This window comes from Marmota monax, unplaced genomic scaffold (assembly GCF_021218885.2).
Source record: "Marmota monax isolate L192 unplaced genomic scaffold, Marmota_monax_Labrador192_F-V1.1 WCK01_AAM20220418_F8-fsc00420, whole genome shotgun sequence".
NCBI lineage: Eukaryota > Metazoa > Chordata > Mammalia > Rodentia > Sciuridae > Marmota > Marmota monax.
The window spans coordinates 123,690-151,173 of NW_026694467.1; the positions used below are offsets into that span (position 1 = coordinate 123,690).

At 33.2% G+C, this 27,484-nt stretch overlaps 1 protein-coding gene across 9 annotated transcripts in view; it reads right to left on the reverse strand.

Moving 5' to 3' along the window:
- The window catches only part of LOC124075518 (dynein axonemal heavy chain 6-like), a 157,005-nt gene that overhangs the window by 122,047 nt on the left and 7,474 nt on the right, over positions 1–27,484 (reverse strand). For 7 of the 9 annotated variants that reach the window (XR_009224396.1, XM_058571163.1, XM_058571158.1 and 4 more), the window contains 6 exons: positions 25,470–25,732; positions 6,905–7,172; positions 3,859–3,993; positions 3,651–3,771; positions 2,455–2,584; positions 387–555 (listed from right to left, as the gene is read on the reverse strand). Coding sequence is in view for 8 of the 9 variants with exons in the window: in XM_058571163.1 (XP_058427146.1) it covers positions 387–555; positions 2,455–2,584; positions 3,651–3,771; positions 3,859–3,993; positions 6,905–7,172; positions 25,470–25,732 (1,086 nt within the window). In the remaining variant the exon portion in view is untranslated. Of the gene's footprint in view, positions 1–386; positions 556–2,454; positions 2,585–3,628; positions 3,772–3,858; positions 3,994–6,904; positions 7,173–25,469; positions 25,733–27,484 lie in introns of those variants that run through there. The other 2 variants (XM_058571164.1, XM_058571165.1) reach the window with 2 other exon arrangements.

The following is a 27,484-nucleotide window of genomic DNA, read 5'->3' on the forward strand; positions in this document are numbered from 1 at the left end:
AAATTAAGACAAAGAAATGTAAACTTAAGTTTATATAATTAGCTGAATTTATAACCATGGCATGTGAAAAGAAAAGATAAAAGGTAAATATTTAAAGATGATATAGTATCATAAAATGTCTCTCCTATAAAAACACTTATCAACAAAATGGAAAGGCAGACAATAAACTGGGAAAACATTAATAATGTATACAACAAAGTTGATAATATTTAAATAGAAGTGGAATTCATATACTCAATAGAAATAAAACTAACAACAAATACTTCAATAGAAACATATTCAACAGAAAATTTCTCTATTTTTCTAGTATACAGAAAATAGCATGATTTATAGTAAGAACTCATCAATAAGTGTTGATAATGATTCTTAGTTTGATCTGAATATACCTTTTTGTCAGTGACTTCAGGCTTCTCCTCAGTAATCCATTTCTGAATGACATCTGCTGAAGGTGTTCTTTTCAGTTTATCAGTAAGATAATTCAGAAGAGAGTTAGCAGAATTTACTGTTAATATATGCAGTGTGTTCTCAATTAAATAATCATTTAGATAGATAAAGCTTGAAAAGAAAAGTAAATATTGTTTCAGTTCTCTATAATCACAATATATTTTTGATCGTGACTCTAAAGCAAGTATTTAAATTTTAAAATATAATTTCTCCTTGAGTTGTGACCTAATTATATTATAACATCAGAGATTTATTGTCCAGAAGAGTTTTTCTTAGACATTCTTCCATTTAGAACACAATTATATTCAATTTGCAACATCAGTTTTTAGCTAGGTGTTCTAACTCTTCATAGTCTATTTAATGAGCAATATAGCTATTAAGGAAAATGCACGTAGCTCATCTAGCCAAAGGGCTATATGATTTTTTAAGTGTTTTAAAGAAAAACTTAATGTATACAACAACTGTTACATTTAGAATAACTTTTTTAGTTTGCTTAAATGGAGCTTTAGGGTTTCTTGTATCTCTAGGACCTGATGGTGACCTTTGAGACAGCTTCACTGACTTTCATTGATGCAGACATTTTCATATATAAAAGAGTACACAATTAAGGTACATTAAATAAGTGGTTTCAATTGTTAGATTAAGTTAGTGAACACCAAATAGTAATAATCAATGCTTTATAGTTTCACAATTTTTCAGATAATCTTCGGTGATTTTGTTTGTAAGAGTTATTTGTGATCATAAGGCTTTAAAATGATGGACTTTTAAACTCTGAAATAGTCAAGTTGAAGATGGAGCTAGGTAAGCAGATGGCACAGCTAATAGCAAGTTCCCTGGTGAGGTACTAGGAGGAACACTTCCCTTCCAGGCTCCCAGTTGTAAAAGCTGCCTTAGGGATAGGGTGGAACTTTATGTGATTTTCCAGTTTGCCATAGTTCCTTAGTGACCAAAAGGATGGAGCAGTGCAGGAAGTCATCCATGCACTGTGTGTGAACTAAAACAATGTTGAAACCATGAGGCAGTAAAGTAGAGTATCAGAACTCCCAGCAGCAACCCTGCTGGTTTGAGACTGCCTGGTTCATGTGGCTTCCTACCTAGCTCCATCACAAGTTCAGCACAGCATCAGAGATGGAATGACCCACTGGAGCTATGCAGACTCTGGAAGTGGGTGTGGCTTGTCAAAATGCCAATCAACCTGTTTATTGCAAGACTCTGCCACACTGAGAAGCAAGACTCCTTCCCTGAAACCTTATTCCTGCCTTTGATGTACTCCTCCTTAAATAAAGAATCAGGGCAATTTTCAGTTGTTCATTTCCAGCTCCCATCAGATGCGCTCCCCTTTTTATCTAATTTCTGGCTCCGGCTTTATATCTTACTATTTCAGACTTTTTAATTCCCAGGCTGCTCACACCTCCTGAGCAGGAACCTACCCTAGCGGGGTGCTGGTCACCCAGCATTAGAGCAGGCCCTCCTAACCTACTTGCGGAGGTCCACAAATCTCTGTGTGCCTGGATTCTCCTTCGCACAACTTGTTTTATTGCAGGGAGTTGTTCCAGGCTAGGCCAGAGGGAATCATAGCCTTAGATATCAAAGAGGAGCTCTTAGACCTGGATTTACTATCAGCCTGCCTGTCCCAGCAGCTACTTTGCTGAGTGGCAGTTGAAGGGATGGGTTTCTGGAGCATGCATTTAGGTAATCATATTCCTTAAATTCTCATAACTATTAGAGAACTCTATGGTGACAGGTTTGATTTTTTTTTTAAAGGAGATGTTTGGAAATGAACATTGCCTTTTTTAAAAAATTAAAAACATTAAAACATCTCTATGTTTTGGTTTTAACTTTTCATTGTACATATTTGAGTAGGACACAAGATGTTTTGACATACAGAACAAAATAATTACTCCAGTCATACAAATTAACATATTCCTCATCTTCCAAGGTTTAATTTTTAATGAAGCTTGAGCAGGATGGATGATCTAATTTTTCTTAAAATAAATACTAGTCATTTACCATGTTAGCCTCATGCAATGATGCCTTTTGCTGGCCTGTTCTGTATATGTCATTTTTTCAGAATCTCCATAAGAGGGCAACTCAACCAGCACATCACTGAAACCTACTCCACTTATTTTTGCATAGCAAGCTAAGAACAACAGAAGACACAAGAATTTTTGTGTAAAAATTTCATTTCTTATATAAAGTATGTTCATGACAAATTATGCCATTATACATGAGCTCTTATTATTATTTTTTGCATTACAATTCTTAATATACCTTTATGACACAATTTATCATATCTCTGATTGTATATAAGGTATGTTGACACCAAATTCACATCTTCATACATGTATTTTGTATAATGATGAGGGTCTCCTTCCACCATTCATGTATTCCCCTTCTCCCTCTCTTTCCCTCCCATCCCTATTCCCTAATCTTCCTCCCTTGCTGTCCCTCCCAACCCCATTTTGAATCAGATTAGAATACTGCATTAATATATTAATAATTCACAGACTTTTATCTAATGTGTATTCATGTACAGATTATTAAAAGTTTTAAAATGTAAATGACAAAAAATTCCATTTCTTTCAATATACATTCAAAGAAAGAACAAATAAAATGTAAAAACAATAAAATCCTTTGGTTCATAACGCATTTAAAGCCTACAAAGAAGTCTAATTATTCAAAGGAATTTCCTATCAATTGATTTCAATTAAACTAAATAGTATAGATAGTTTTTAACATTCTCCTTAACAGGAGTCGATCAGTAGACCATGTTACCTTTCTCAGGAATACCTTGACCCTCAAGCATTTGATCCATCTGTATTGTTATCATCCTTTATAATCCATGCCAACTGGGTCCAATCTTGAGATCCATTCAGTCCCTAATTTTTAACAAACCTATTGACTCCAACAGTAGGCCAGACATACATTTAAGAAGACAGTCTCAACCAGAATCCACTATAGAAGGCTTATGAATTAATATTCTGTGTACAGTTCAACAATACTTATGTGAGAGAAATGCAAGAAGATGCAGTATTTACCATTTTACCCCCTTCCACAAAGTATATTGAATTTATAACATACCAAGAAGCAGTTTGAAAGAACTGAAAAAGGATCATTATTTAAACCTAGGACAAGGAGAATACAGAAGAACTGATATTTTAGAAAGCAGACATTTCTAATATACCCAGGGTCCATGCCCTTCATACTCTCAGTAGGTTCAAATGCACAGTCATCAGGAACAAACCCTGCAGCACGCAAAGCAAATCGACATGCCTTCCTGACCACTTCTTTTGCCTCATTTCGAAATTCTTCTAGGCGCTCTGTCACCTAGAGATTGATGAATATGCATAATTAGTGACATCAAAATATCAATAATAGGGAAAAAACTTAATCCTTATAGGCAAAATTTCTTACCTCTTGTAGTCTTGCGACTTGTGCAGCCTTGAACTCCTGCAGGGTGTAGGTGTGACATTTTTCAATATAATAAAGTCCCATAAAGCTCAATTGATAACACAATTCATTTATTTTAAGAAGAGCTGGTCGCAAATACTGAATGAAAATAAAAATTTATCATTGTTTAGTAAAAAAAAAAGTTCTGTATTTTAAAAGTATAAAAGCTTGTGAATAGTAAAAATGGTTAATAAGGAAAATAAACTGCTCTGTATGTTAACTTGAGCTACAACTACAAAAAACATATATTACGTAGAAACACTTTTGAAAATTTTTTTGTAAACTAATTCTTTGAATTATCAGATTTAGTTTGTCAAATACCTTCTTTTTCAGTTTAAAAATACATACATGTCTTTCTGCTATTTAAAGAACAAAAATGAGAGCAAGTAAAAACAACTGGGCAATATCTTACATTTCATTAGTTTTTGCTAATAAAGATTCTTGTGTTACTTTAAGGACTTTACAATATCCAGTCACAACTATAACAGAAGGAAGCATCTATTAATCTAAAAGGCTATGACAGAAAACAAGGATAAATTTGACTTTAAATTTTAGTGGGCAACAAGTAGTTTTGGAAAACTTATGTTTCTTGAAAAGGTTAAACATAGAGTAACTAATGACCTAGAAATTTTATTCCTACAGGTATGACCAAGAGAAATAAAAAACATATGTTCAGACAAAAACTTATACATGATTGTTTATAACAACATTATTCATAATTGCCGAAAAGTGGAAACAGTCTAAATTTCTATTAATAGATGGGTGGACAAATAAATAGGCATAATAACACAAAGGAACAAACTGCCAATGAAAAGAAATGCTATAACATAGACGAACCTTAAAAACATTATGTTTTGTGAAAAGTGCCAGTCACAAAAAAAAACCAAACAAATAAATAAACAAAAATATTGTGACTTCATTTAAAAGAAATGTAAAGAACAGGCAATATAGAGAAAAAAATTGATTACTGGTTACTTAAAGCTGGGGTGAGGGAGAAAAGAGGGATTGGGAAGAAAGAGGGAATGTGAATAATGGAGTTTTTCTTTTGAATAATGGACATGTTCTAAAATTGACTGTAGTGATTATTGGTAAATTCTGTGAATACACTAAAAATCATTGAATTATATACTTTATAAAGGTGAATTCTATGGTATGTAAATGTCATATCCATAAAGTTGTTATGAGAAAATATAGGCACAGGTGCCAAAAAAGTTGGTTATTGAAAAATGTCTAAAAATAAAAATTTCTGGAACAACTTCTTTCAATATTTCTTTCTTCAACCCAGTTTAGAAGAATCAGCCACTCTAGTCAAGTAGTTGTAATTATAAGACTTGTGATAAGTGTGAGTTAGCATCTAACAGGTATTCAAACCATCTCAATGGTGTTAGCATAATTGCAGCCATCTTCCTTTTCCCCACCCCCACTTTATGAATACTGTTCTTATTCCCAAGAAATAGAAAATAGCCTGAGATAATGCAGGTCTAGAGATATGCAGGTCTCTCCCTGCTCTCTCCTTGAGAAGATAAAGGTACATGCCTATTTCCTTGTTCCCCCTTCTGAGAGATAGGAAAACTGCCTTTCTCTGTTCCCAAGAAACAAACTTGCCTTCCACAAGATCAGAGGAAAACTAAACCTGCCCCTAGTGCATGGCCATGGTTCTAGTCTATAAAAGGTGACATTCAAGGGGGAGTTGCTACTGCTCTCCCTCCTTGCTGCTGCTATCCCTGTCTTTGTGCAGAGCAACCTTGTCAGGCTCTTGACAATAAATCTGCTTCTTATCCCAGGTGTGTGTGATCAGTTCTGTGCCACTTTTCTTTCAAATGGGACTGCTATTTATGTCAATTGCAGCTTGAAAGCATGAAAACATTCTAGTCCTCTAGAACCAATTCAAGAGGAGATATTATCAAAGCCAATGCACCACTGGTATGAATGTTGCACAGGAGATAATGATAACTTTAAGCACACAAAATAAGAGAGTGAATTTTGATGAGTGAGTTGATTTGGAGGCAATTCTAGGGAGAACTATTTTGCACGTTTAGTAACAAATTTATAATATGGATAGTATTCAAGACATGGTAAAAGGTAGTGAAATATCTTTAAATGAAGAAAGTAGATGTGTGTAAGGATTGAATTCTATATCAACGACTAGAATATTTTCCCACAACTCAGAATGCTGGATGAGATGGAGGACTCCAGATGGTATATATATTTGTTTAGCACTAATATCTGTGTTAAGTGTAGTCCTGAATATTCCTTGATTGTGTGACTAACATGGTGATAAGTCTTTCAGATTACTTTATGCAAAGTAAAGGAACTGACCGTAAAAAGAAAACTAAAGGCTTTTGATTGGAGAAAGTAGTGACTTAGTGTCATAGAAACAGACAGCTGAGGATATAGCACTCTTGAATGTGCCAGTAATAATTTCAGTTATTCCCAGGAGTCAAGTACAAAAATTCTAATGTAAGTTGAAATTCACTGAGTGAAATTTGAATATGGCCACACATTCTTTAGCAGTTTTTTTTTTCCTATCATCTCCTATCATTCAAAATAAAAGTTAAATTTTCCCCAATTATCTGAATCCATGGTAAAGGAACCTATATGATCTACTGAGAGGTACTGGCCCATGAAAACAAGTACCAGATTATTTGGGGCCATTAAGTCCAGAAGGTTTTAGAGAAGAGGGGAGGTAATAGGGCTGCCAATCCACTGTTCTCAAAAGACATACAGCTTTCTGATCAACAACAAAGGGGATTACAAATCCAAGACTTTGAGCCTGTTTCTAATCAAAGGGGACCTGTACAACTCTCTTGTTGTACTTCTGCATTTTGCAACCATAGTTAAAATATAGAAATGCCACTGGATTGCCAAACTCCTAATTGACTAGACAGGTTAAAAATTGTGAATTCTCTTAAAAAGGTGAAATATTCCATTTCAGAGACTATCTATACTTATAATAGATTCACATTTTCTTTTTCTGTAATTCTTTAAATTACAATTAATAAATACATACAGGATGAACAATGAACAAATCTTTTTGTAGCGATTTTCGACATTCATTGATTTTCGTGGAGCGTACATTCTTCCTCCATACGCTAAAAGCCTTCCATTTCCGGAAAAGTGAAAATATGGGGATCTTAATGAGTTCTCTGTGATATAGGTATTCCTGTTCCCATCGATCAATTTCAATAAATTCAATCTCATCGTTGTAAACGTGTGTCACTGCCTTTTGGCTAATCGTATAATAGTCGTTTTTATTGATGTTCTCATAAGCTACAACTCTATGAAAAAATACAGATTTAGACAAATGAATAAAGTGTTCAATACAAAGTCAAGCAATTGAAGTTATTTTGTTGTAAGGAGATAAATTTCTTGAAAATTATTAAAATTTAATACTATTTAAATTTTATAATTTAATATTATTTAAAATTGAACAAAATTCTAACAAACTACTTTCAGGTTGAATAATTTATTCAGTAAAAGAAAGGGGAGCTTTGGTCTTATTATAAAGATTTCACATTCTTGGCAATATGCCCATATCAAAGTTACATGATTTTTACAATTAAAAAAACGTACTATAAATATTAAAACTTAATCATTCTGACTGAAAACAATTGGAAACTGGGTTTTTAATTTATTATTGATTCTTTGGAAATTATTCAATATTAATAGTATAAAATAGTTTTAAACTATCTAGTATTGACAGTTATGAAATATATGAAAGAAAACATAAATTAGATAAGAACTGACCCAAATTAAGATAAAATTTTTGCCTAAGTCATCACATACAAAATAATTATTATTCAGAAATTATTTAGCTCAAGTTATGTCTTTCTTTAATGATCATCAAGGGCATTCCTTAACTGTATATATAAAAGGAAACAGATCAAGTAAAAAAGAAAATCAAGAACAGTATAAAAACAGGAACTGGAGCAGAAGAAATAAAAAAAGTAACAAGAACAGAAAGGTCTAATTCTCTAAAAAAATTTAAAATAAGAATTTACAGTAAAAAGACATTTCCTATAATATTAGCTATAACATTACATATTATATGCAACTTAATCAATATTCAAATAAATATAAAATATGATGTAGCACCTTATTAATATGCACTTAGGAATTTAGGAAAGTAATATTACTGAAGATTCTCTGAGATTTTAGAATAAGATAAAGGTTAAATAATATGCAAAACACAAATCCCAATTGTTTTTATGTTAAAACTATGCGAAAGTATGTATATTAGTAACACTCCAGTGCAAATGAATTGTTTCCCTTGTCTGTGTTCTCTTGCATTCCTTTGTTCTGTATTCTGAACCTGGAGTGAAATGATTGAAATTGCTGTATATAAACAAATTCACGTGCATTTGCATAGTCAGTTTTCAAAGGACTGGAACAAAATTCTTGGGTCCATTGTCAAAAAGCCAAGTACTGTTGGCATAAGTAATTTTAAAAATTAAAAAATTAATAAAACAGTAAGAATATTTTTGTAAATTGTGACATACAGAACCAAAACGAAAGCAAACTCAAGAGCTGTTCATGTGAGCCCACAAAGAAAACCAAGGGGCAGTGGTACTGTGGAGTGTGGGAGGGAGCTGATAACTAACTTTAAGGTTATTCTCCCATTTCAGAACTGCAATGGAAAACCTCTTTTGCTTTTACCTGACCCCATTAACTGACTTTTTTATGTATTCTAATTAACTCACACCAGAAATTTCTGCAAAAGTCAAGCATTGCATGATGTTCTAAGATACATGGAAAACATCAAAAATTTTTCCTTTTTTTCCTGTTCAATAGCTAAAGATATAAATAGGACGTTCTTGGAGTGATTCTTTCCAAAATGTTAAACTTCAAAACGTAACACTTGCCAGTGAAATTATAATCAACTTCAGATGTTTCATTAACATCAGACATCAAACCAACCTAGAAACTAGAATAAATGACCAACCCCTTGGTTCATGTCTGGAACACTTGCTCTGTGTGGTTTATCTTCTACTGACAGCCCTGCTAGAAGGCAGCAAATGTGATCCCTGATGTTGAATTTCAATTTGTTGCCCCTCAATGCCACTTAGAAATTATTTTATTTGTATTTTTCTTTCTTCTAAGACATTCATTCTCAAACCCCTATGCTTTTTTCCCTCTACACACCTCTACTGTTAACACAGTAAATGAACACATGTGAGTCTTTTTCAAAGATTAACTCATCAATAGATTAACTCATCAAATAAATTAACTCATCAAATCAATTAACTCATCAAAGATTAACTCCAATCATCTGGAGTACTTATTAAGAATCTAGATGTCTGGGTCAAACACAGAATCTTCATGTATTGTGAGACTCCTGATTAATAAGCTGCCTGGGTGATTCTAATGTACAAAGTTTGTAACCACAAAACTGTATCTAAAAAGAAAGAAACAACAACAAAAACAGAACTAACAACCTGATCTCTATTTCATACTGTCACTTAAAAAATCTACATACTATGCTTTCCTTCCTAGGTATATATCTCACGCTTTCCTCCAAAGAGAAGTTGTTGTTGTTGTTGTTTTCTAACTCTCCTAGTCTTCTGACTACCTTTCCTCTGTAACTGAAGTTGTGCAGAACTTCTCTCTTGTGTGTAGAAAGCTTTTCCTTGACCCTGCTGGATTTTGGTGCTTTGCTGTATATGCTCTGCCTCAGAGCACTTAGAAGTTTCTGGAGTTGAACCACCACTTCTAATGGTGACTGCCCATTCAGCATTTCTTGGCATTCAGGATTCCAACTTCAGCTGCCTCCTGGATAGTCGATTTGGATGTTTGTTCTGCTAGTCCTCTCTTTGACAAGATAATCAGAAACATTGATCTTCCCCTAAAACCTGAAGAGAGAACTTAAAAAAAATTCAAGAATAAAATTCCTACTTTGCTGCTAAAAAAAGATGCCTTTATGATACATTTACCTAAACAGAGATCCTTGGCTAGATAATGAATCAGGCTAAGAAAAAGATCTTTAATAAAATTACATTTAACTATACTGTCTTCAAACTAGAAAAAATATCTATTATGATTTGTTGTTCAATGCAGGATCAAGGGGTCCCTTGTCTAATGATTTTACTATACAATCTCTATCAATCTGATATGAAACTTTAAGTCATCTTTAAGTCAACTTTTGTGTCTTGTTTGAAAGAATCCAATGGAGTGAGAAAATTACCTGGCTCTTGTGGTAAATTATAAATTGTCCTATTATTTTTCATTTCATGTACAAATCAAAGTGATTCCCTACTGGAAGTCTTCTTTGGGAGTTAATTCTTTGACTTTTTGCAAAACAATAAAACTTTATTGCGATCTGTTATTTCAGGCAGCAGCTCTATTATACCCTGCAGTGATGGGAAATACTTCTGTTTATCTTTAAACCAGTCCGCCAGACCAATAAAGCTGAAACATGGTTTGCCTCATGGGACCCTTTTGCTCAGGAACTTTGAATAACCTCTGATTGCTTGTGTTGTTAAGTCCTAATTATTGTGCCAGATGTTTGTGGCATTCTCCTGTTTCACATTAGTTGCTTCTCGGTGGACACAAATCACCCATTTTCATCAGGCTGGTTTTTGATCATGTCCATCGTTGGTCATATGTGAATGCATGCATATGTCTGTTCACTATTTTCTCCTTCCGCCTCTTTCAAGTTTCTGATTTCTACAAGTAGGAAGAGTAATTCCTGCTTAATTAGATAAGCTCCTGTCGCCCTCTGCAATTTCAAGTTCTCTAGTTTCATTATTACACAGCTTTAATTATTGTGATTTGAATCCATTTATTGGATGAAAGTAAGAAAACACATGCCTGGGAAGAAATGAGTTTTGTTTCATGACAGTAAACACCATATTCAATATGAGTCTAGATTTTACCTAAACTAGGGAAGATAAATGCTTGCTTTACTTCTGGTTTGATTAATCAAAGATAATAAATTATCTGATAAAAATTCCTTTTTACCTACAAATTAAACAAACACACAACTAAAAGGAAATTGTAAAGTTTCAATAGAAGAGAGTGATCTGGGACAACGATTGTCAGAATATGGTTCTTTGAAGAGCAGCATTAGCATTATGTGGGAATAGCAGATTTCCAGACCTCCTCCCAAATCTATAGATACTCTGGGAACTTAATAATCTGTGATTTAACAAGTCCTTTGGGGCTTGCTTGAGAACTTAGTATTCTGGGTCTATAGGGTTAAACTCTGGTTGAATAATGGAATCATCTGATGAGTTTTAAAGACATACTGTTTGTTCATCACGCTCCACCACAAACCAATTAAATAAATCACTGGGGGTAGAGTTAAAGCTTAGAAATGCTACTATAGATTCTTCCATTTTTTTAATGAAAGGAAGCTATCATCCAATAAGTTGTCATAGCTCCAGGGCAGTGTCAGAATGTGTGTGTGTGTGTGTGTGTGTGTGTGTGTGTGTATTGAGAGAGAGAGAGAGAGAGAGAGAGAGAGAGAGAGAGAGAGAATATGAAAGAAATATAGAAAGACAATCTGGAGACAAAGATCTTTAACATTCACAAATGAAAATCCAAAGGCCTACAGAGTCTCTGCTGACCAACATTATATTTATTAGATTTCAGTTTCCTCATGTTCTAGCCTAAGAAAGCTGTCATTGTATTAGACAACTTGGTGAAGTTTCTGATGTCTTCAAAATGATCTATTAATATATAATATATAAACCTCATAGTAGAGTTTTTAAAAATAATTATAACTTCACATGGAAACCAGAATGCTGCCATATGAGAATATGTCAAGCTGGTGACTCTCTGTATTATCTATTCTAGGCCACTAAAAATGCAATCTATCTTAAAGGATAGAATAGCTTTAGTTTGAAATTTAAAAAGCTGCTTAAAAATACTTTTAACATATCAGATTTAGAAATACTTTGGGTATCAACTTAATCATTTAGAAAGTGTTTGTTAAAAAAAAATCAAAGAATTAACTCCAATCTACTCTGAGCTCAGAGGAGACTTTACATAGTCTTAACAGTCCACCATATATAATTATTTCCTTAGGTTCCTAATCTCAACCTCTGATTCAACTAAATGTTTTCCCAATTTATATAATCAAAGAAGACATTTTTTAACATATACCTATTAATGTAATTTAGGTCTAATGTTCCTAGAAAAAATGCACTGGGAAACACTGAAGTGTGAGATATGGTGTCCTCTTTCATGGCTTTCCATGGGCCTTAGAGATGCTTGGTATCTGGGCAGGGGTCTGTCATATAGTCTACCTAGCCATTAAATTCTAATAGCTTTAAAATTGACATTGGACAGAGTAGTAAGTCATAGAATTGGAAGACAGTATCAGACATTATTCTAAATTTCCTATGTGCAAATCACAAAACAACATCAAGTAGTAAATTCCTTAGTGTATATAGATCTCTTTTCTTTCAGCTGAGGATAATGCCTTTCTAATGATGCCCTTATGAGGATGAAATAAAATTAATGTCCGAAAGCACTAAGTACAATGCCTAGTATAGTATGTGCAGCACAAATGTCAAGAGTAGTTGTTATCCTGAGGCTTAGTATATTAGGCATAGTACATGACAGCTTGAATTCTAAAGTTCCACTATTTGATTCACTAACTGTAAATGTTAAACATATCTGGGCCTCAAATGCTGCATCATTTGTAAAATGAATTTTTTAATTCTACCTATACTATAGAATTGCTATGAAGATTAAATTAGTTAATACATATATAAAACATTTAGAACTAAGTGGTCCTCAGGTGCTGAATGAGTGGTAATGGAGTGCTCAAGGAAGGCACTTGAACCAGAAAAAATGAGTACTGATGTGCCCAAGTTATTTATGGAGACCAAATTTTTTTTTTAATTACAATTATTCAGAAATTTACCACAGCTGATATTTTTTCCTTATACTCATACCTGGTTAAAGTTCCTGAAATCAAAAAATATCTTTGTAGGTAAGACTATATGGCCCCTTCTGCCAGAGATCAGCTTTGTGGTGAGAACACAGCACAGCCCCTGCCAGTTTCCTGTGGAATCATCCCAAATAATTTGATCCTACTGAGATAGTAGACCCTAGAGTTAGTGTTGATAGTGTCATGTTGCAGTACTCACTCATTGACATTAGTACCCTAATGTGGCTGCCTTAATACCCTTACTGGGGTGACCAAGTTTATATTTCTATGAATAAAAGAGCAAAATATGGACTTATCTAACTGAAATAATAGTGAGGTGAGGCACTACATAGATATGTATCCATCAGCTACTAGAAAAACCAAGTTTGAGATAATTCTAATTATATTATATAATTTTAAATATTTTTAAACTACTATGTTTGCCTTATATATCTATTAATATTCCAGCTTTAATAAAAATTTGTTCAATATGGTAAATGGAAAGATAAATGTTTGTGAAAATAAAATCCATTTAATCATAAAGTATTTGAAAGAACTGTAGACCATAACGGTGTCATAAAAATGAACTTCTAAAAATATTTTATGTAATTTGCATTTAAAATTTTTTAAAGTATTTTAAAAACTCAAGGATGTGGTAAAGCATTGAGATACAAAGGTCATTAAAAGCTAAAATTGGGCTGGGATTGTGGCTCAGTGATGGAGCATTTGCCTCTCACATGTGAGGCACTATATTCAATCCTTAGCACTGCATAAAAATAATTAAATAAAATACAGGTATTGTGTCTATCTACAACAATTTTTTAAACAAAATTAATAAAAAAATTAAAATATAATTATTATTTATGTTTTTGAATGGACAAAACATTTTAAAAATTACAAAAGCCTACATTGTTCTTTTTCCAAACTATTAGATTATGTTTACAAATTATGTTTTGAAAATTTGTTTTTTAATTTTTAAAAGCAATCAATTCTGAAATTCAATTACGAGTCAGATTTTGTCTAGCTTATGACATCAAAAACCAAATGAGAGAAAGAAAAGAGCTGAAAAAAATAATCAGAAACATTTATTTACTTTTAAGGAACACCTACTACTAAATAATAATATGAAAATAACAGCAATGTCATATAAATATACATATGTATGTTTGTGTATCTGTATTAATAGGAAGACTGATGAAAGAGCAAACAAAATAAAAAACAAAATTAAACAAGAATTTCCTTCTTGTTTCTCTTGCACACAAAACACAGAATTTTGCTGATAAATTGAACTAGTTTTAGGATTCTAAGGACAGGGTCCACTGTCTCAGTAGAATCAAATTATTTGGGATGATTCCACAGGAAACGGGCAGGGTGCCATGTTCTCACCACAAAGCTGATCTCTGGCAGAAGGGGCCATATAGTCTTACCTACAAAAATACTTTCTGAATTCAGGAACTTTAACCAGGTAGGCATATGGATATAAGGAAAAAATACCAGCTGTGGTAAATTTCTGAATAATTGTAATTAAAAAAATAAATTTGGTCTCCATAAATAACTTAGGTAAATCAGTACTCATTTTTTTCTGGTTCAAGTGCCTTCCTTGGGCACTCCATACTTAGCATTACTCATTCAGCACTTGAGGACGACTTAGCATTCAGCACTTATTCAGGCCATAAACTTTATGTAAATTTTATAAATGTCTCATCACAAATTTGAAAATAATAAATATAAGCCATAATAGCTTAAAATTAATAACAAGGTTCTCTTTTACTAGCTCAATGAAGAGTAGTATGAGCCATAGATGAGAGTTAACACTCAGCTGGTTCCTTTTCCCAGTCTTATCATTTGTTTTTTTAATTAAAAGAAAAGTGACGATTTTGTAATTGGAAATGAGCAGCATGTAACTGCAACGTCAGTTTCATAATTGTGGATCTCTGGACAATTTGTAGATCCAGAATTCCTTGATCATTTCACTCAAGTCTTCTTTTAGCATTGAATCTGATACCTATGTTGATAAGTACACTATGTTCTAAAGCTGCAAGTTCAAGGACTTCTATTATGGTAGTAAAATTCTTAGCAACTCTTGGTTGCATTTGAATTAAAAAAGTATCTCCTCAAATTTTCCATTTACATGTAATTTTGGATGAGTATGCCTATTAATACATAATCAATTATTTTTCTTCAATCAGCAAAATTGGAAAGAGTAAGAAAAATTTGCTATTTTCACTAGATTTTAATGGGCCTAAAATTCCAATATTGTGTTCTTCCCTTAAAGATATTTTGATAAGAGGTCCTAGAAAAAGAAAAAAATAAATCAATGCCAAAACATAAAATAATTAAGAACAGAGCCCAAATCAATTGAGACTTAAAGAACAATTCAAAAAAATCAGTGAAAAAGTTGGTTATTTGAAAAAAAATAAACAAAATTGATAAACTCTTAGCCAAGCTAACCATAAGACAGAGGGAAGACTCAAATTATTAAAATTGTGATGAAAAAGGAAGTATCACCACAGACACTACTGAAATAGAGGATAATCAGAAACTATTTTGAAAATTTATATTGCATTAAAATAGAAAATACTGAAGACATTGACAAATTTCTAGAGACATATGACCTACCAAAATTGAACCAGGAAGGTATAGAAACTCTAAACACATAAATTACAAGTAATGAAATTGAAGAAGGCAACAAAAACCTACCAACAAAGAAAAGCCCAAGACTGGAAGCATTCTCAGCTGAATTCTACCAAACCTTTTAAGAACTAATACCAATCCTCCTCAAATTGTTCTATGAAATAGAAAAGGAGGGAACCCTTCTAAACTCGTTCTATGAAGCTAATATCATCCTGATACCAAAACTAAACCAATATCTCTGATGAACACATAGATGCAAAAATTCTTAATAAAATGCAGGCAAATCCCATACAAAAATATATTAAAAAGATGTGCACCCTGAACTAAGTGGGTTTCAACCCAGGTATACAAGGTTGGTTCAACATACAGAAATCAGTAAATGTAATTCATCACATAAACAGTTAAAGACAAGAATCACATGATTATCTCAATAGGTTCAGAAAAGCATTGGCAAAACACAAGCATCCATTCATGTTTAAAACACTACAAAAAATGATGGATGGAGCACAACTCAACATTGTAAAAGCTATATATGACAAACCCAAGGCCATCATTCTAAATGGAGAAAAACTAAAAGCATTCCTTCTAAAAACAGGAACAAGACAAGGATGCTCTCTTTCACCATTTCTATTCAACATAATCCTTGAAACTCTAGTCAGAGCAGTTAGGCAAAAGAAAGAAAGTAAAGAGATAAAAATAGGGAAAGAAGAGCTCAAACTATCTCTTTGCTGAGGACATGATTCTCTATTTAGAAGACTCAAAAAACTATACCAGGAAACTTCTAGTACTCATAAATGAATTCAGCAAAGTATCAGGATACAAAATTAACACCCATAAATCAATTGTGTTCTATACTCAAATGATGAATTATCTGAGAGAGAAATTAGGAAAACCATCCCATTCACAATAGTTTGAAAAAAAAAAAAAAACCTGGAAATCAATCTAACAAAAGAAGAGGAGGACCTCTACAGTGAAAACTACAGAACACTAAAGGAAGAAATTGAAGAAGACCATAGGAGATGGAAACACCTCCCATGTTCTTGGATAGGCAGAATTAATATTATCAAAATGGCCACAATACCAAAAGTGCTATACAGATTCAATGCAATTACCACCAAATTCCAATGACATTCTTCATAGAAACAGAAAATCAGTTATGCAATTCATTTGGAAAAATAAGAGAATAGCTAAAGCAATCCTTAGCAAGAGAAGTGAAGCAGGAAGCATCACAATACCAAACCCTAAATTATACTACAGAGCTATAGTAAAAACACAGCATGGTATTGGCACCAAAACAGGCATGAAGACCAATGGAACAGAATAAAAGACACAGAGACAAACCCACAAAACCATTGTTATCTCATACTAGACAATGCCAATAACATATATTGGGGAAAAGATACCCTCTTCAATAAATTGTTCAGGGAAAACTGGAAATCCAAATGTAGTAGGATGAAAATTTAATGCCTATCTCTCACCCTGCACAAAAATCAACTCAAAGTGGATCAAAGACCTAGAAATTAGTCCAGAACCCCTGCACACACTAGAAGAAAATGTAGGTCTAACACTCCAACATATCAGCTCAGGAACCAACTTCCTTAACAAGCCTCTTATGAGCAAGAATTAAAATAAAAAATTAATAAATGGGATAACATCAACTAAAAAGCTTTTTCACAGCAAAATAAATGATCAAAAACATGAAGAGAGAGCCTACAGAATGGGAAAATATCTTAGCTACCTACACTGGAGATAGATCATTAATTTCCAGGATATACAAAGAATTAAAAAATCGTAACACCAAAACCACAAAGAACTGACTCAATAAATGGGCAAAGGAACTAAACTGACACTTCTCAAAAGAAAAAACACAGATGGTCAACAAATATATAAAAAAATTTTCAACATTTCTAGCCACTAGGGATATGCAAATTGAACTACACTGAGATTCCATGTTACTCTGGCCCGAATATCAATTATCAAAGTTACAAGTAACAATAAATGTTGGCAAGGATGTTGGGACAATAGTACATTTATGCATTGTTGATGAGACTGAAAATTGGCGCAACCACTCTGGAAAAGCAGTATGAAGATTCCTCAGAAAACTAGGAATGGAACCATCATTTGACCCAACTATCCCACTCCTTGGTATATGTCCAAAGGATATAAAATCAGCATACTGCAGTGACACAGCCACATCAATGTTTATAGCAGCACAATACACAACAACTAAGATATAAAGCCAACCAAGGTGCCCTTTAATACCCGAATAGATAAAGAAAATGGGGTCTATATACATAACGGAGTATTACTCAGCCATTAAGGAGAATGGCTTTATGAAATTTGCTGGTAAATAGATGTAATTGGAGGTGATCATTCTAAGTGAAATAAGCCAGTCCCCAAAAAACAAGTGTCAAGTGTTTTCTCTGATGTGTGGAAGATAACACACAATAAAGGGTAGGAGGAGGGGAAAACAGAAGTTCAGTGGATTAAACAAAGGGGAATAAAGGAAAATGAGGGGTGATAAGAAAAGGAAAGAGTGTAATGGACATACCTTTCCTATGTACATATATAAATATATCACATTATTATTGTGAACAAACACAATAAAGGAGTCCTAATTGGAATAAGATATATTCCATGCTTGTATAATTATATCAAAATGGACTCTACTCTCATGTATAACTAAAAATGAAAAATTTTGATAAGGTTATCTATGAAAAATACTAAATACATTTCTAAGGCATATCCCTTAAGTAAAACACCTAGATCATAGAAATTGTCTTTACTAGCATTATTAGTTTCATAAAATGTTTTAAATCTTACTCTTCACTTCAAAAACTTGTATGGGCATGGTTACCCTCAGTCTGTATATTTCATGGTGGAAACAAAATCTTATACTTGCTATTTCATGAATATGATGGTAGAAAATTACATATTCAATAGTTCTATTTGATAAGATTCACAATTTTCATTCTGTTTGTCAACAAAGTCAAGAACGGAAGGCAAATTGTTGGACGTCAATATTCTCTTGGAGCACAACTCAGTGATCAGATGCTACTGATTCTCATCCACCTTTTCCAGCCTAAATTCTAGCTCACAACTAAATGAAAATACTCCTACAGCACAATTGTTTAGTGATAATTGGAATATGAAATTATACAGCACCTTTCCTTCATACATATATTGTATTTATGGCAAACAGTGATTTGTGCCCTGCATGTCTAGGATTGATTAAAGAAAAGAGCTTCCAGCAAACTTTTTGTGATTGGCATCCACATTATCAGTTAATAAAAGAATTCTGCCAATAACTTCTAACCCATCCTCTTTTCTCTCTGAGCATACTTCCAACAGGTAAAGACCAAATTTAAGATTTATTGGGACAGAGGAAGTTTCAGAGAATCAAACCAAAGGAATGTTCAATCTCTTCAATGAAATAATATCACAGAATTTCCCAAGCATGAAGAACGAATTGGAAAAATCAAATACAAGAGGCCTGTAGGACACCAAATGTACAAAATTACAACAGATCTATACCAAGACACATTATAATGAAAATGCTTAGCAAACGGAATAAAGATAGAAATTTAAAGGCCAAAAGAGAGAAAAATCAGATTACACATAAGGGAAGACCAATTTGGATCTCAGCAGATTTTTCAACCCAGACCCTCAAAGCTAGGAGATCCTGGAACAACATATACTAAGCTCTGAAAGATAATGGATGCCAACCAAGAATCTTATATCCAGCAAAATTAAGCTTCAGATTTGTTGATGAAATAAAAATCTTCCATGATAAATAAAAAGCTAAAGGAATTTACAGCAAGAAAGCCTGCACTACAGAACATTCTTGGCAAAATATTTCACAAGGAGGAAATGAAAAACAACAATGAAAATTTGCAAGGGAAGAACTACAATAAAGGAAAAGCCAACCAAAGGAGAAACTAAGTCAAGTTAAATACCAAAAATAAACAAAAATGACCAGAAATACAAATCATGTCTCAATAATAACCCTCAAGGTTAATGGCATAAACTCACCAATCAAAGACAAAAAAAAAGACCCAACAATATGCTGCCTTCAAGAGACTCATCTCATAGGAAAAGATGTCCACAGACTGAAGTGAAAGGTTGGGATAAAATGTACCATTCACATGGTCTGTGTAAACAAGCAGGGGTTTTCATTCTCATATCAAATAAAGTAGACTTTAAGCCAAACTTAATCAAAAGGAATAAAGATGGACATTTTACACTGTGTAAGGGAACCATACATCAACAAGACATAACAGTTATAAATATATCTACCCCAAACAATGGAGTATCTTCATTCATAAATCAAATCCGAGAGTTCAAGAGTCAAATAGACCACAACACAATAATTCTGGGTGACTTTAATGCACTTCTTTCACCCGTGGCTAAATCTTCCAAACAAAAGCTAAATAAACTATAGAACTCAATAATACAATCAATAACTTAGACTTAACTGACATATATAGAATATTTTATACACTTTCTTCTCAGCAGCACATGGATCCTTCTCTAAATTAGATCATATATTATGCCACAAAGCAACTCTTAGTAAATACAAAAAAGTAGAGATACTATCCTGCATGCTATAAGACCACAATGGAATGAAATTAGAAATCAATGATAAAGTAAAAGATAAAAGCTACTCCAACACCTGGAGACTAAATAATATGCTACTGAATGAACAATGGGTTGCAAAAGATATCAAGGAGAAGATTTAAAAATTCTTAGAGGTAAATGAGAATACTGATACAACATATCGAAATCTCTGGAACACTATGCAGGCAGTTCTAAGAGTAAAGTTCATTGCATAGAGTTCATTAATTAGTTCATAACAAATAATTGACCTAACATTACATCTCAAAGTCCTAGAAAAAGAAGAACAAATCAACACCAGAAGCAGTAGAAGACAGGAAATAATTAAAATCAGAGCTGAAATCAATGACATTAAAACAAACAACTGAAAAAATTGACAAAACAAGAAGTTGGTTCTTTAAAAAAATAAATAAAATTGACAAACCATTAGCCATGCTAACAAACAGAAGGAGAGAGAAAACTCAAATTACTAACATTCATGATGAAAAAGGAAATATCACAATGGACACTACAGAAATACAGAAGATAATTAAAAATTATTTTGAAAATTTGTACTCCAAGAAAATAGAAAATATCAAAGGCATCGACAAATTTCTAGAGGCATATGATAGGCCCAAACTAAATCAGGATCATATGCACAATTTAAACAGATCAATTTCAAGCAAGGAAATACAGGATGCCATCAGAAGCCTACCAACCAAGAAAAGTCCAGGACCAGATGGATACACAACCAAGTTCTTCAAGACCTTTACAGAAGAGCTAACACCAATACTCCTCAAACTATTTCATGATATAGAAAAAGAGGGAACACTTCCAAACACATTCTATGAGGCCAATATCACCCTGATTCCAAAATCAGACAAACACACTTCAAAGAAAGAAAACCTCAGACCAATATCTTTAAGGAATACAGATGCAAAAATTCTCAATAAAATTCTGGCAAATCAAATACAAAAACATATCAAAAGATAGTGCACCATGATTAAGTAGGGTTTATCCCAGGGATGCAAAATTGGTTCAACATACGAAAATCAATAAATATAATTCATCACATCAATAGCCTTAGATAAAAATCATATGATCATCTCAACAGATGCAGAGAAATCATGTGATAAAATACATCACCTCTTCATGTTCAAAACACTAGAAAAACAAGGGATATCAGGAACATATCTCAACATTGTAAAAGCTATCTATGCTAAGCCCCAGGCTAACATCATTCAAAATGGAGAAAATTGAAAGTATTTCCTCTAAAATCTAGAAAAAAATAGGGACACCCTCTCTTACCACTTCTACTTAACATAGTTCTTGAAACTCTAGCCAAAGCAATTAGACAGATAAAATAAATTAAAGGGATATGGATAGGAAAAGAAGAACGCAAATTATCACTATTTGCTGACGATGTAATTCTATACCTAGAATAATTCCACCCTAAATCTTCTAGAACTAATAAATGAATTCAGCAAAGTAGCAGGATATAAAATCAACACCCATAAATCAAAGGAATTTCTGTACATCAGTGACAAACCCTCAGAAACAAGGAAAACCATCCCATTTACAAAGCCTAAAAAAAATAAAATAAAATACTTGGGAATCAACTTAATGAAAGAGGTGAAAGACCTCTACAACAAAAACTACAGAACAATAAAGAAAGAACTTAAAGAAGGCCTTAGAAGTTGGAAAGATCTACCTTGTTCTTGGATAGGCAGAATTAATATTGTCAAAATGACCATAATACCAAAAGCATTATACAGATTCAATGCAATTCCAATCAAAATCCCAATGACATTCCTCATAGAAATAGAAAAAGTAATATGAAATTCATCTGGAAAAATAAGAGACCCAGAATAGCCAAAGCAATCCTTAGCAAGAAAAGTGAAGCTGGTAACATTACTATTCCAGACCTTAAGCTATACTATGGAGCAACAGTAATAAAAACAGCATGTTATTGGCACCAAAACAGACCAATGGTACAGAATAGAGGACACAGAGACAAACCCACATAATTATAGCTATCTCATATTAGACAAAAGTGCCAAAAATATATATTGGAGAAAAGATAGCCTCTTTAACAAATGGTGCTGGGAAAACTGGAAATCCACATGTAACAAAATGAAATTAAACCTCTACCTCTCACCATGCATAAAACTCAACTCAAAGTAGATCAAGGACCTACGAATTAAACCAGAGACCTAGAACCTAATGGAAGAAAAAGTAGGCCCCAATCTCCATCATGTCATATAAGGTCTCAACATCCTTAACAAGACTCCTGTAGTGCAAGAATTAAAACCAAGAATCAATAAATGCAATGGATTCAAAATAAAAAGCTTCTTATCAGCAAAAGAAACTATCAGTGAGGTGAATAGAAAGCCTACAGAATAGGAGCAAATCTTTACCACAAGCACATCAGATAGAACACTAATCTCTATGATATATAAAGCGCTCAAAAAACTTAACATCATAAAAACAAATAACCCAGTCAATAATCGGGCCAAGGAACTGATCAAACACTATTCAGAAGAGGATATACAATCAATCAACAAATATATGAAAAAATGTTCAACATTTATAGCAATTAGAGAAATGAAAATCAAAACTACTCTCAGATTTCATCTCACTCCAGTCAGAATGGCAGCTATCAATAATACAACAACAATAAGTGTTGGTGAGGATGTGGGGAAAAAGGCACGCTCATACATTGCTGGTGGGACTGAAAATTGGTGCAGCCAATCTGGAAAGCAGTATGGAGATTCCTTGGAAACCTTGAAATGGAACCACCATTTGACACAGCTATCCCACTCCTTTGTTTTATACCCAAAGGACTTAAAAATAGCAAACTACAGGTATGGCCACATCAATATTTATAGCAGCACAATTCATAATAGCTAAGTTATGGAACCAACCTAGATAGCCCTTCAGAAGATGAATGAATAGAGAAACTTTGGTATATATATAATCAAATATTACTCAGCATTAAAAGAGAATAAAATCATTATATTTGTAGGTAAATTGATGGAGTTGGAGAATATAATGCTAAGTGAAGTAAGCCAATTCCGAAAAACCAAAGGTCGAATGTTTTCTTTGATATGAAGATGCTGACTCATAAGGTGATGGGGGGTGGGGAGCATGGGAGGAATGGAGGAACTTTAGATAGGGCGAAGGGGGTGGAGGGGAAGGGAGAGGGCATGGGGAAAAATGATGGAATGAGTTAGAAATCATTACCCTAAGTACATGTATGAAGACATGAATGGTGTGAAAATACTTTGTGTACAACCAGAGACATGAAAAATTGTGCTCTATATGTGTAATATGAAATGAATTGCATTCTGCCATCATATATAACAAATTAGAATAAATATTTTAATAAAAAAGAGATATTTTAAAAAGCAGTAAGTTATTGATGGGAATTAAAATATCAAATTAAACATTAAAACTATTTTTTAAGATCCTTTACGGGCCTTAAGTTCAGTTATGTTAATTTTCTCAATTTTAAAAAGACTATTTTCCTTCTTTCTCTCTTGATCCCAAATCTCCTTCTTCTACCATCCCATTTATTTTTTCCCTTTGGTATCTCAAAATTAATATGTTCAAAGTCAAATGGCTATTTCTCTTGATGAATCTTGTCTATTTAGTCATCTTGCTCAAATGGGTCACTGAGGTTATTCTGGACTCTTCTCTAGTTTTCTACCCTATATGTAATCTGTAAAAGCATCTTGTTGGTTTTCTCTTCAAATTCCAGAATCAGTCCTACATCTCCACCACTTGACTACAAACTACCACCTGGTCCATTTCTCACTTGAATAATTAAAGGCTTTGATTTTTACTTTTCCTGATTCAACACATGCTTTCCCAAAGCCTTTTCTCCACATTAGCCAGAATGATCCTTTTCAAAATATAATTTAAATCAATGTGACACTTATTTATTAAAAATCCTTCAATGGTTCTCCATTTTTTTCCCTCACAGTAGAAGCTAAAGTAAGATTATGGCTCAGTGGTAGAGCATTTGCCTAGCATGTGTTAGGCACTGGGTTTGATTCACAGCACTGTATGTAAATAAATAAAGATTCATCAACAACTAAAAAAAAAATAAAATAAAAACTTATGTGATCCGTCCCCAATCTCTTTCACTCTATTGTAAGCATATCATCCTCTTCTTTGCTCCTTGAACATGTCAGCTATGCTCCCACCTTGTTTGCATCCATTTTCCTGCTGCCTGGAGTACTCTTCCCCTGCACCATCACATAATTCATATCTCCTTCAAGTCCTTATTTTAATACCTGTTTCTCAATAAGGCCCTTGCTGACCATCACAATTAATTTACAACCTCTCACCTAGCACTATTATCCTACTTGATTTTGTCTACAGTATTTATGATCCTTTAGCTTTCTACATAATTTGTTCATGTATTATATTTATTATTTTCTTCCTCTGTTGAGATGCAAGCTCCCTGAGGGCAAAAATTCTGATCTGAATGGTTCACTAATATATCTCTGGCACCTCAACGAGTTCCTGTTCCAGAGAGGGTTCTCAGTAAATTTAAAATAATTTATTGGATGTTTGTAAGGATCTTTGATCTTTCTACAAATTATTTCTTACTCTTATTAAGATATTTTAGATTTACAACAAATCTCCCATTTTACATTTTGATTAGAACATTTTCTTCTCTTTTCCTTTAACCCAGAAGGAAAACTGTCTTCAGTTTCATCTGATTTAATCAAAACTACAGCCCTGAGTAAGGAGAAATAATAGAACAGAGAATGGGAAAGGCAAATTAAGGAATTTGGTGGCAAAACTAAACTATCATCACCATCAAGGAAGACTGTTTTAACAATTGACATCAGCTCAACTAAATAACAGAAAAACCAGTATCATCTTTCAAGTATTCTAACCAACTATCATCTACGAGGCTGAACATTAAAGCAAATCAGAGTCACAATTATGTGACTATTCAAATTATACCAACAAAAAATGTGTGTTAAGCAACAATGGAAGCAAAGCATGTATGTACTATTAATCTCTATGAATACCCTAAGTTATCAAGCTCATTTTATTTAAAAAATTCCTTATTTCTACTCTGTAAAGGGAAGCTGGAATGACATATAAACGAATCAAGTATCAATACTGTTTATAAATTGTCATCTACTATTCTCATTAGTGACAAAATACCAAAAATGTTTGTAAAACTCATTAAAATAGATGTTATAGCATTATATAAATAAATAAATAAGAAGTACAACAGTGTAGTGTTCCATAAAATAGTTAATTTTTATAAATAGATAAAGGTAAGATAAATGGGAAAAAAAGAATTGTAATTAATATTTATTTATCATTGATGATAATTAAAATTGTTTTATCACATTTATCATTAATATCTAATCAATTATGAATAATATTTATATTCTTATCTGTAATGTTTAATGCTGAATACATTACTTCATAAAAAAGAACTCACTTTAGATTATATGTATTGTATTCAATGGAAGACTTTGGCACTGCAGGAATCATATAAAGAAATCCAAGATTTTCATTTTCACGTATTATTTTGATGATTTGCAAAGGATCACGAATGTTAGCTTTAATGACTTCTTCCGGGTCTTGGAAAATATACGTGGGGTAAGTTGATGACCTACTCCCAAAAAGACCTCTTCTTCCAATACCTGTACGAGGCTGTTTTTGAGGAGAAGGAGCGAATGCCTCTTCAGAGGATCGACGGATCTAAACAAAGCCAATTAAAAACATGAGTTTTTGTCGGGTAAAAAGGAAAAATATGAAATATTACCCTTAAAGTCAAGCATTTTGAAACTTAAAAATTTTAAACTATTGTCCTTCTCAGTACTCCCTATCCATATGCCCACTCCATTCCCACAAAACAGCCCCCCACCAGTGTCAGCTCCCATTCCCTTCTCCTCTCTATTAAGTCCATGTTTATTACATCCAAATACTATAAACTCTCTGGTGTTCAGGAGAGCTCACCACTCTCCTTGCTTGGTTGCTCTGCTTCAATCCTGGCTGTGGCATCTCCACTTAATTTCCTCAGCTGTTCTGACAACCTTGATGTTTTTCAGGGAGTGAAATCTTGGACATCTGTTATCATAAATCATGATAAACTACTCATGCTAAATGTGAGGGGTGGATACAATCAGTATTAGAAATCATGCTGTAGTGATTTTATTTTAGTAACAAATAATTGCCTGCTCTGTATGCCAGTGCTTCTCAAACATAAATGTGCGCATAATTTGTTAAACTACAGATTCTGATTCAGTACTACTGGGGTGGAACCTGAGATGCTATACCTCTAACCTGATCATAAGCAATGTGAGTCTTGTGGGCCCACTGTCCACACTTGGAACAGCAAGGCTAAGTATCATCCTTGTCACAATCACATATTTGAGCTTTGCTCTTCTCTTTGGGGTTCATTATCTGTGTCTTCAGTACCACTCACACCCTTTTGTTCCTTAAAAAAACAAAAACAAAAACCCTTTGGGGTGGCATTGGCCACATTCTTTCCTTTCATAAAGTTTCCTTGTCTGAGGAAATTTGACCCTACCTCCAAAAGTTATCACCTTATATCTCTGAGAGTACAAGGGTAACTAGTTTAAAGATAATAGAATAACCATAGTAGATCTGCTTTGTTAAATGACTAACATAAAAATATATATGATTACTTCATTGCTTGCTGCATAATTGATAGAGGATGCCATTTCTGTAAAAGTTTATTACCACAAAGTCTGTGGAACAATTTTCCCAGGAAGTTTATATTCAGAGGGATTGTTATTCTCCATTTTTGGTTAAATATACCCGACTGAATAGTAGTTTGAGAGGAGAAACCCAGCAAACAGAGCTAAAAGAAACACATCTTTCAACTCAAAAGATAAAATATGCTTCTTTTACTTATTGGCCAGAGATGGCAGCAATGACACTGTTCTTTGATGCAAAAGAATAGGCCAAAACTGATACCCAGATCAGGGAAAATGTGTATCACCTTATCTCAATGTTTCAACAAGGGCTAGAGTCAACTTTAATATTTTTGTAAGATTAAAGTATCAACATTTTAACAGAAATACATTTATTTTCTTTATTGTGTCTTTTAAAACAGTTTAACTGCACTCTTTAGAAATAGGACTACACATTTTCATCTGAGGACTTATTTCTAATTATGTAACGGTGGGAAAATGTCAATTTAGCAGTTACATATGTTACGATGAGGAACAAAGGAAGCATTTATTCAAAAAATATAGAACACTTATAGGATGCCTCTCTGATGGATGCCTTGCCTAATGTTTTCCTTAATTACCAAAAGCCTCCTCTCCTCTCTTTTCTTCTTTTTTTCTTTCTCCTCTCTTTCTCTCCCCTTTTCTTTTCATTTCTTCTCTTTTCCCTCCTCTCCCTCCCTTCCTTCCTACCTCTTCTAGGAAATCTTCATTGTGTATTTCCATTCTAAATTTATCGTAAGAAGTCAATACCTGA